The 11,899-nt window shown below is 42.5% G+C and overlaps 1 protein-coding gene across 1 annotated transcript; it reads left to right on the top strand.

Annotated features, from left to right (window-relative positions):
* The first annotated feature begins 500 nt into the window (after positions 1-500).
* ednraa (endothelin receptor type Aa) lies at positions 501-11,899 on the top strand. Its single transcript, XM_056409838.1, is given in 10 exon segments — positions 501-745; positions 891-1,072; positions 1,654-1,819; positions 1,822-2,186; positions 3,740-3,867; positions 5,537-5,735; positions 6,916-7,068; positions 7,321-7,454; positions 7,776-7,884; positions 9,428-11,899. Coding segments are annotated over 8 exon segments (1,347 nt in total). The 5' UTR covers positions 501-745; positions 891-1,072; positions 1,654-1,698; the 3' UTR covers positions 9,566-11,899.

Raw genomic sequence — 11,899 nt, 5'->3', positions numbered from 1 at the left:
CCGCCTCAGTTCCTCCTTCTAAAATGAGGTAACATCACAACATGGACACTGACCTCCCCGTGATTTCCTTCCTCACATCTAATCTCCGCTGCCTCTCGTGTGAGGAAACAGTTACAAGTAAAGTATACAAGACATCATGGGAGTCAGAGAGGGGTCGAAAGAGAAGCTAGGAAGGGTTTAAGGAAAGGGCAGACTGAAGGGCTGTTGGGCTCCCAGATGCCCTCGCCCCTTTCTGTGTGTGTGTGTGTGTGTGTGTGTGTGCGTGTGCTGCTGTGCTTTGGAGATGACTGTCAGCAGAGAGAGAGGAGAAAGGGGAGTGTGTGCATGTGCGTGTCTCAGTGTGTGGGGGGGGGGGGGGGGGGTGGAGGTGAGGAAGGGGGGTAGAGTGCTTCGAAAGGGGGGCTAGTCCACCAAAGGGAGGTGGAGATTTGCTATCCCACCCAGTCAAAGTGTCTCACACACAAACACACATGCAGAGATAGACATAACCACACACACACACACACACACACGCACACGCGCTCGCACACACACACAGACGTACTGCAACCTCTCCACAGGAAACTCTGAGCCATAATGCGAAGGCACCTCCGAGCAGACGGCTGCATTGCTCAAACCAAGTGGGATACGGTGCGGCTTTGATAGTGCGTTAATTACTCATGTGATGTGATACAGATGTCTGGGGGCTTCAGCCGAAAGTTTGCCTGACGGTTTCCAAGGGGGCCAGGCAGACATTTTAGAAGCGGTAGGTGAAAACCAAATGTATTTATTATTTATGGATCGACCAGTTTGCGTGCTGTCACAGATCCCAGCAGTGTCATGCTGATGTTAAACTGTGATGCTACTTGAAGGGCTGGCTGCTAAATTGTTCTTTGTGTACTTGGTGACAGCTGGGACTTTGAACAGGAGCAACTCTGGGCGAGGAGAGTTGCCTGTGCCGGTGACATGATGACAAAAGGGCTTCACTATCCTTGTGACAGTTTGAAACTTTAGTCGCCAGGAGTTTTGTGGAGGGAATTACTCAGATTGTGTCCAGAACGTTTGTCTTTTGTTCGGTGTGGATGCAGTGAAGGTGAAGGTCATTAAGTATGAACCCTAAAGGGGATTTCCAAAGTATAACTACAGTTTAAATTTTGTTTTGTAGACTTGGATCTTCATCCGATTTTTTATTTTAACCTTCCATGTGTTGCGTTGACAAAACATTGACAGGAAATCTGCTCAGCAGCACTTCTTTCAAGCAAAAAAAATATTTATCTTTGTTTGGTCACCACATGTTTAAACCTTTCTAAATTAGAAACAGAGGGAGAATGCAAAAACTGAGACAATCATTCAGTTGGAAACACACGCAGCTTCACTGCGTAGCTACAACATTATTGACACAAAGCCGTAACAGACAAGATGCCCAATGCGCTCTGCTGATGCCTCGTCCTGAACTGTGGGACTCTAACTGGTCCTGGCATCTCCCATCTGTTCCCCCGTGGGAACAGAAGTCTTGAAGAAGTCTTTAAACTTCCTCACAGCTGTTGAAGGGACAGTAATGCTGTTTATCTTTCTCGTAACTGATATATCATTTCCCTCTTTGGTTAGATTGTTACTGCTGGCCAAATGCGACTGTTGGAAATGTCAACAACTTCTTTTCTCTTTTCTCACCAGAGAAATATTGGTACCGTCTTTCAATCAGTAAAACCCAAGCGCCAAATGTGTTCCATAATGGGCACCCCAGCTGTACATGTGTTGGTGCTAATGGCCTGTATGGCAGCCAGAGGAATGTGCCAGATAAACAGAGCTGGAGCAGAGGAGGACTCTCTCCCAGGCTTCCTCGTCACTCCACCCTCCAGTCTCCGAGTTTCTACAGCACCGCCAGTCCCAGCACGGGGCCCGGCCTCCACTTGGGGGCCCCGGGGGCCGAGGCACAAGCCGTGGGATCTGGAAATAACACTGTTGTAAAAATGCCGATGCAAATTCCGGGGTGCGTCAAACCCACTTCGATTAGTAGCTATTTCAAGTACATCAACACCTTCATTTCCATTATCGTGTTTGTGGTCGGCCTGGTCGGCAACGCCACCCTGCTGAGGATTATATACCACAACAAGTGCATGAGGAACGGGCCCAACGCCCTCATTGCCAGTCTGGCCCTGGGGGACCTCATCTACATCATCACGGATATACCCATCAATGTATACAAGGTACAACTTTGACTGTGTCGATGCATGCTTCATTAAAGTCGTGGCATCAGCTCGAAAAGCCAAGCTGCCAAGTGACAGGCCTCCGTGTTGATATGACGAAATGCAGCAGCGCAGCAACGGAGGCGATACGCAGAGATAACGTGGAATATTACAGACGGGAATACGGGCGGGGGGAGCGCGCAAATAGACGGGAAAGTGTAATCAGTCGGACGGCGTTATCTCTCTTCGTGTGGGCAGATCAGTGATGAGAGGAGCAGGCATATGGCTGCTTACACAAACACTTGAATCAGGCTGCAGTCACACATGCCAGTGGCCTTGAGTTGACCCTGAACATTAGTCACTGACCCGTATCTAGAAGTTTTATGAAGAAGTAGTGCCCAGTGTTACTCAGTGATAAATCACTCCTCAAGTGATACATCGGTGATAAATCACTTGAGGAGTTTTGAACTTAGTCCCTCATTAAAGCCCCATCTATTATGTTCGATACAAATAAAAGTGAGGTTTAAAAGTGTGACTCATTCTTTAGTGTAAAAAACTATTTTTACTCTATTAGCAGTATGAATTTTATAAATATGAAGCGTTTCGTGATAATAAATGCGCTCAGGGCTCCTGTCTTGAGTTGATTTACGCCAATGAATGTTATGCTTTGTATAATAATCAAGAACGATAGCAAAATGGAGTCGTCGGTCAACTTTATCTTTCCAACGTGTTGTGGGACGCCATTTTGCAAGAAAGAAATGAGAAAGCCACCTGGTTAGAATTAACTCTGGAATTGGGGGCACAGCAACATGTTCCAAAAGGAAACAAAAAAGCAAAAAGTTACAGAGGGAAACAAACAAACAAAGAAAGAGCCACGTCTACCATGTTGAAACCAAGCTGAAGCGCCTTGTTCACTTCCTCTGACAGTATTTCCAAAAATAATCAGCTTCTTATAAACTGAGAACGATTCCCTCCCAGATGCTCTTCTGGGCTCCTGAGAAACCTCAACAGCACGAATAAACAAAACGACCAAGAAGCCCTTCTTCTGGCTTCGGCTTTGGGAAACGCGTTTAACGCAGTTTGCATCGTGTGGGAAGAAAAGACCTCTTAGACGGAGGTCTCGACTCTCACGGCCTCGACTTCTTTTCTGAACGGAAGCAATACCAAAAGAGTTTTTAAGTGGCTCCTCTGTTTGCAGTAAATGTTAACGTTTTGAAGTCGTGCAAAGTTGCATCAGCTGATGAGCTCCATATGGTCCTTGTCAGACTAAACTCACTCTGACGTTACGATGACGTGGAAAGGTCTTTGAAGCGCCTCCATCTGCAGAGAAATTGCCTTAAATAGATATTGAGAGCGCTCGCATGAACCCAGTCACGGAAGTGAGATCACAAAAAACAAAAAAAGTCTGCTCCCAAAGGACTTGTGAAGACGGATTACTTTATTGAAATCACTTACTTTGTTTGTACTGCCACATGAGCTCAGCCAGACAAGGATTTGATGATATTGATCAATAAAAGCTGTTACACATGTGATTATGATGATGTGACAGCTATTGTCTGTGCTTCTCCCACCAGCTGCTGGCGTCCCGCTGGCCTTTTGACAACAGCGTCGTCGGCCTGTATCTGTGCAAGCTGGTGCCCTTCATGCAGAAAGCCTCTGTGGGCATCACGGTCCTCAACCTGTGCGCCCTCAGCGTGGACAGGTCAGCGCTTTCACACGCCACACTGCTTCTTTCAGTCCCGTCCGGAGCTTTGACAGCAAAACATTGAAGCATAAGTCCTGCTTCAACTTCAAAAGAGTCCACCTAAATACATTATTAGTAGAGTTTGCGTAATGTCTATGATGTGGTGTTTGTTTTAAATATAAACGTTAAACTCGGTTTTTGGGATTCGTCACTCTCCAAAATGTATTGGACATTGTGAGTGTGTTTTATTCTAATAGAGGTGGTTTTATTTGTGTTTTTATCATTTTGAGAGACATGAAAAGTAGCAACTGTCCTCTAAGGTGACATGGTCTTGTAAAGCCAGCCGGAAAAGAATGAGAGAAAATAAACAGTCAAATCCTTGAGGGAAAAAACTCAACCAAATCAATTTGGATGATGTCGACTTATCCCTCTTTTACTCAAGAGAGCATTGCCTTGGATCAATGTGCCACAAATGTTTTCTATTCATATAACGTGCCATTTTTTATTCAATTCCAGTTAAATGAAACAAAAATTCGGTTGGCTGAGGTGATGATTACTTTTGGTAAATGTCAACACTGGGAAGTTATTTATCTCTGTGCTTTTTTATTTGTTTCCTCTGTATTGAAAACTTGCGTGATGAGCTCTTCCTTAATGGAATTATTACATCATGTATTATATACGAAACATTACGTGCACGATATGTGCATTTATATGTATATTTAATGGGAATATCAAAAGCTATATCTTGATGGCGAGTATACAGACAACTTATATTTGAATTTTTTATTTTTATTAATATCTTAATAGAAATTCCCTATTGAATAAGTGATGATCATGAAGTGCTGAAGCTTAGTGGCATCTAAGAGGCCTCTGAATAAACTCCGAGGTTCAACCAGGAAGACATATTTAATGACTCTCGTATGAGAAAAAGACTGCATGCAGATTTGTTGACCAGGAAACATGTAGCATATTGTGTGTGTGTGTGTATTAAGTACTTGAGTCTCTTTTGTATCTTTACAATGTTGGCGGAATATAAAAAGGTAGATACATTACCACTTAGTGAAATATAAATGCCGCCATGTTGTTCAACAGAGAAATTCAAATGTGTCATGAAAAATATATTGTTTTTGCCATGAAATCTTGATGCAGGATTTTACTAAAACATTTCGACAAGTGGTTTCCATTATGAAACAAACAAGCAAACAAGTGTTCCGTGCGTGGGAAACACAAGCCGGCAGACAGACCTCTCTGCCAACATGGGCCGGTCTGTTTGGAAGCTTCACAAATAAATATAAATATTACATATTCAAACTAAACAATTGATCATCTCGACTCATTAATTCCTAACATTTTGATATTTTTTGCTGACTGAGCAGTTTGTTGTGCTTGGTGTGCTGTCCTGCATTCGGAACATGTTGTTAGCTTTGTCAATCAGGAGAGACAAAGTAAATGATGACTTTACTGGTTTCTATTCAATGATAGAGCACACGCCGAAAGTTTCAATTAATATCAAGACATAAAGTGGTCATCGTGTTACATTATATACGTCTATCCTTTTAATTTGATTCTCAGGAGTGCTACATTAGAACCATCCGTGCTGCAGTAAATCACTCTCCCCCTACTCGTTACCACCCAATCAATTGAACACGCCTCCTCCAGATGTTTAACCTCTGTCTGCCCTTCACAGGTACAGAGCCGTGGCCTCCTGGAGCAGAGTGCAGGGAGTGGGCATCCCTCTGCTCACAGTCATCGAGATTTTGTCGATCTGGTTGCTGTCGTTCTTCCTGGCCGTGCCGGAGGCGATCGGTTTCGACATGATCACCTTCGAATACAGGAACCAAACCATCCGCACCTGCATGCTAAACCCCAAAACGGACTTCATGATGGTACGCTAGCTTTTATCATTCATGGATAAGAGCATCGCTGTTTAGCGCTTTTTGTGTCCCAGTGTTCTGCTTGTATTAAGGCCAAGATGTGCTGTAGTACATTGTGTCAAGGCACCCTGAAAGATTTGAATTGTGCATTAAATAGACAAAACATTCTGGACTAAGAAGATAAGAAACCCACCTCCATGCACACTCCTCAAAGTGAGAGTGCAAGTTCAGCTTTGCGTTGTCCTCAGAGCATATTGTTTGTTTGTAGTTAGTGAGTGTTTTTAATGGCATAAGGATGTGCTATTTTGGTTATAGGGGCATATTTATATATATATATACCACTACCCACTATCCATTAAAAATCGCCTATCTACTTTTTAGTATCATATCCTCACATACTGGCTCATGTGAGTATATGATACGAAAAGGTTTTGGAGTAGAGTATGACTTTAAGAGATACACCGTGTGTACCTTCTTTCCCTGGGATCGTGGACCTTTTCACATCCTTGTAGCACATAATTGATTGCAGGCCGAGTGCAATTACTTAGAACTGAAATCTGGGGCCTCAAGCTGAGCCACATGTGCGTCCATCTATTCCATATGTACGAAATTGGAGTAATGTCTTTCAGATATCAGCAATGAAATGCTTAGGTCTGGAAAAAAACTGGCCTCTTAACAGCACCAGTGAAGCAATGAAATAGAACATTGTCTTTGAACGGTTCTCCCTCCAAACGTCGCTTTGTGGGTTCTATTAACCGAAATTGTCAAATACAGCTCAGTCATGTTTGTCAAATTGTGTCATTTTTTGTCTCTAAAAAGCATACCTTTAATGTTGTTTACAACCAACGGTGAGCCAGACGGGCAAAAGTGTATCTTTTCAGACTTATTTCACGGCATGCACACGTGTAGCACTCACATGGACTGAACTGGCACTGCAGTGCAGGGGTGGTCTGGTCCGGTTCAGTTACATAAGCATAGATTATTATTACTGGGATCATACCTGACCAAGCCAAATAATTTGAACAACTTTCAACTTAATTTCAATAAAAACATGGGCAATTACAACAAAATGAACCGAAAGTAGTATGAGGTCCAATTAGATCTTTGAAATCATCATTCTGAGTCAAAGCGGGGCCAGGAAGAAAACAAAACCGTGTATTTGACTATATACCATGTGTTTGTTTTCTGGCAGTTCTACAGGGATGCAAAGGACTGGTGGTTGTTTGGCTTCTACTTTTGTGTCCCACTCGCCTGCACCGCTGTGTTCTACACTCTGATGACCTGCGAGATGCTCAACCGCAGGGATGGCAGCCTTCGGATAGCCCTCAGTGAGCACCTCAAACAGGTCGGACAATGCTTCTAATTACCAGCCTGTAACTCTAATAAACTGACGTATGGTCGGATGTTTATTTCACTAACAGCCCGAGGACATGTGTAATGTGGCTTTATAAACTGATTCAGGTTTCTTCAAGAGTGTAATTCCATCGGCTCACTCGGCAGTGTTTATCCCATGCTTCTAACCTCTAACTGTTTGATTACACAAACGTAGTCATCTCCTCTCTAATGGTGGAACGACACCTGTTGTTTCTCTCTGCAGAGGAGGGAGGTGGCCAGGGCCGTTTTCTGCCTCGTCCTGATCTTTGCCCTCTGCTGGTTCCCACTGCACCTCAGCAGGATCCTAAAGAAGATGGTTTACTCCCAGAATGATAAGAAGCGCTGTGAGCTGCTCAAGTGAGTTATTGGTGGAACAAACTGTCAAACACAAATGTTACTTGATCTAAAGCAAGCGGAATATGCAAATAACATGGCCCCGTTCTGTGATTTAGAAAGAGTTTTTTTTATGTTTCTTTGTGGGCGAAGAAAATGTCAGCAACCTTAGCCTTTAAAAAGTCCAATGAATAGACTTTTATCAAATGTATCGTTTGTACATTTTCTAAGTATTTATTTTTCTTCTTTTTTTTACTGCCAATGGTTTTTACGGTTAAAACCTCTTTTCAGTTCTCTATAAAACTAATTAAAATCACCGTTCCTTCTTTTTTTTACTATTTTCAGTTTCCTGTTGGTCCTGGATTACTTCAGTATCAACCTGGTAACAATCAACTCCTGCATCAACCCCATTATCCTCTTCTTTGTCAGCAAGAAGTTTAAAAACTGCTTCAAGGTATACAACTCTCCCAGAACACATGGATATTAATGTATTTTACACATTCGAACGCTCATTCTTTATCTCACACACGCACACACACACACAGACACACACACACATACAGATTTAGTCTGGCCAGTAAAGCAAACATTGAACTCAGGCCTTTTGTCCACGACACAGGGGTTTGTGATGGTGATGACATTCCTTCGGCATCATGTAAAAGCAGACCGGTGATTTATGTTTTCACTTTGCAGCGCTGAGGTCACACATTGCAAATTGTCAAACGAACCTGGGCCGGAGATATACCAGGTCTCCAGTTTGCACATTAAAGGATTTGTGGGAGGGAAGTGGCGGAGCAAACTAGAGAGTAGCTGTCCCCATCAGACGGTTGCATAGCGTGGCTTAAAGACGGGAATGTAACGTGACATATTTACTAGGGCTGTGAAACGATTAAAAATTTTAATCAGGTTAATCACAGGTTTCTGTGGATTAATCATGATTAATCACATATACTAAAATCCTATCTCATAAAATTTGAATATTTCCTCAGACCAAGTAAAAAAAGATTTATAACAGCAAAACAAAATCAAACATTTGAAAATGTGTTTCCAGGTGTTTCGAGTTAATTAGACGATTCAAGTGATTTGTTTAATACCCTACTAGTATACTTTTTCATGATATTCTAATATTTAGAAATAGGATATTTGAGTTTTATAATCAGCAATATTAAAAGAATAAAAGGCTTGCAATATTTCAGTTGATTTGTAATGAATCCAGAATGCATGACATTTTTCTTTCTTTAATTGCATTACAGAAAATAAAGAACTTTATCACAATATTCTAATTTTCTGAGACAGTCCTGTATACACTTACAGGGCTCTCAAGACAGGCAAGAGCTCCGAGAAGAGTTGTTGACGGGGGGCTTTCTTTCTAAGACCGAAATGCGTGAGTCTCACGCTCAATGCGTGACACTTGAGAGCCCTGCATTTATACACAGGGGGGCACATAACTTGCTCACCAGTGCGCCCGCCGGCATCCGAGCTCTGCGGCGGGCGAGACGGAGATCGGAGTCGTGTTTACGCGACACTAGAGACAGAATGACATGCTGCTGGTTCGAGACGACCAACAACAGACGGATTGGAAGCTCATTCTGCGCATGCGTTAAATGCGTTTTTAAAAAAAACCAAATTAATCCTGTAATTTAATTAACTGAGTTAACGCGTTATTTTTCACAGCACTAATATTTACACTTCTGCTTTTGTACAGATCAAACAAATGAGATACAAGATGATAATTAGTCAGTTTTATAGTTGCTGGAAGATGGATCTGCTTACCTTTGAATCCAGCTATAGTGTTGCTGTTTTCCCCTGATTTCAGTCTTAATGCTAAGCTAAGCTACGGGTCTCCTGGTTCCAACTTCACATTTAACAGAGAACTATGAGAGTGGTGTCAATCCTCTCATCTAACCACGGACAAGAACGATAATAAGCGTGCTTCATAACTTCTTAAACTAGTCTTGAACTAATTTCTCTCTCTCTCTCTTCACATGGTCTTCAAGTCGTGTTTGTGCTGCTGGTGTTACTCTGACAACCAGCTGAGCAGCATCGGACCCATGAACGGTACCAGTATCCAGTGTAAAAGCCCCGAGCCCAACAACGTCCACGCTGATCGCAGCATCAGGAAGGACAGCGACTGACCTCTCGACTCACATCATCTCTATTTTCAAGCACTTCCATATATCCAGCAGCTTATTTTTAAATACAACAAATGCACACCCTTGAATATATAAATGCATATCATAACCACTGAAGCAACAAATGAGCCTGGCAGGGATGGACTAGGAACTGGAGATAAAAGGAACTAATAATGGAGTTGGCGCACAATGCTCTGAAGTGTCCCGGAGCGCCTCAGGGGGCTAAACCTCCGATGACACACTCCTTGTATTCCCACCCCCACGGACAGTGACGCTGTAGCATGAGAGAAGAACGGGGAAAGCGGGATGAGGAGGACGAGGACTCTTCACAGGATGCAGCTGAGCGGTGACTATAAATGACTCTCAATCAGTAGCAACGCGTGCTATTCCTGTAAAGGGCAGCACTACTGGGAAGGAGGCGCAAAGCTACAGGAAGGAAAAAGGAGACTGCTCGCTGTCAGAGGGAATGATAGGGGATGAGCAGGAGCTTGCCACTCATTGATGTTGGAAAACAGGAGAGCGTGTTACCGACTCGAACAACTATTAATTTTCCATTAAACATGCACAGTGTATCTAACTCACACTCATTATTCATTGAGCTACTTTGTGGTATAATTCGATGGAGGTTTTGAGGTTTAGAAGTTCATTTGCTTCCCATTGCTTCGATCAGGTCAGGTAAAGAGGGAAAATGTCTCTTCACAGAAAGATGCCCCCCCCCCCCCCCCCCGCTCCACACACACACACACACACCCTATTTCTGTTTACTGAATCCATGATCCTAAGAAATGAGAAGCTGCTGGTAACAAAACAATGAAAGATTTCAGCACATAATCAAATCTGGTGTCAGAATAAGCCAAAGTGCACCGGCACAAAAATAAATACAGGGTTGTAGGTTTTAAAGTGGATAAACTACAACTCTGTAGTTCTTTAGCACGTGGAGCAAATGATAAATATGAGATAATGCATTATGACAGGTCAGATATCACCATAGACCAAATGGACAGGAATTAGACAGGAAATAGCTTTTCTACACTGTGAATTTTAACAATCATACTCAACAATATTTGTGACTTTTATGCCTGTATAACCAATGGAATATATATGTATATTGTCCACTTTTATAAAGTGTTATATTGCAGTAATAACATTATTATTATTATTATTATTAATAATAAGTATTTCACTCTGACAACATTACCTGGGTAATGACATGGGCCAATGAGGTTTAAATGGTGGTGGTAAACGGTCCAAATATCAAAGGAATTGCGAGAGATTTGGGGGGAATACCCCAAGAGATAGCTCGACGAGAAGAATGATACCACTCTGTAGCCTACGATCAATATTTAGCGATACATCCAGAGAGGATTTGCTTGTTTAGCATACATACTGGAGAGAAAGGAAACTCTGCTGTGTCAAAACTGGTGACAAAGGATGATTAAAAACCCACGAACCACTTGCCTTTAGGTGTTTAATCAACTATTGTTGTTTTTTTCCCGCTTGGCTAAAACCAGAAGCTAACTATAGCTGGAGAAATCACTAAGCTAACGGCGGCTCGCTGCCTTTAACCAGAAAAAAACCACAACAAGATATTACATGTTTAATTATTGTGCTTTATTGCTTCATAGGCAGCTTTTGTGACATTCGGATAGAGCCAAACTCGCTGTTTCACTCTTCCCGTCTTTATGCTAAGCTGAGCTAACTGGCGTTATATTTCACAAACGTACACGTGAGTGTTATCTAATCCTATGTTCACACTGCAAACGACAAAAGCGACAAAACAGGCCAAAGGTTGGATCGCTGCACTGATGACGAGGCACCGTAGATATTTTACTCAAGCGCCGGTCGACGCAGTTATGGCGTCACATGGCACTGAGAACTGGCCAGCGGCATATTCTTTGAGGCTGGAACAAAAACATTTGATTGGTTGACGCTTTGGCGTGTCATCGGAGCGTGCCGCGCAGTCTGTAGCTTCATATCATCGGTAGCCTGTTGATGTGTGAATCATATCCACTTCCAAAAACTATACTGCCTTATACTATTTGATATGTTAATACATGTAAACCTGTGTGTGTTTGTAAGTTAGCATGTGTGTGTGTGTGTGTGTGAGTGTGTGTGCTGTGTATACAATTACTTGCACTTCTTGAGTTGAAGTGTGTTGTACACTTGTGTTCAATAGAACAGGATATATCTGTATAGGCTACGTTTGTTCTTCTTTTTTTTTTGTACCACTATCCATTGGAGCAATTCATTATAGAAAATCTTTAGAAAATGGAATTCATGCCATGTTTGTTGTCTTTGATGCTGCTGCTTGAACCAATAAATCAATTTCCATCTCCA

This window comes from Pseudoliparis swirei, chromosome 24 (genome assembly GCF_029220125.1).
Source record: "Pseudoliparis swirei isolate HS2019 ecotype Mariana Trench chromosome 24, NWPU_hadal_v1, whole genome shotgun sequence".
NCBI classification, from domain to species: Eukaryota; Metazoa; Chordata; class Actinopteri; order Perciformes; family Liparidae; genus Pseudoliparis; species Pseudoliparis swirei.
The sequence above is the reverse complement of the archived record's forward strand: the minus strand, read 5'-3'. Positions and strand labels throughout refer to the sequence as shown.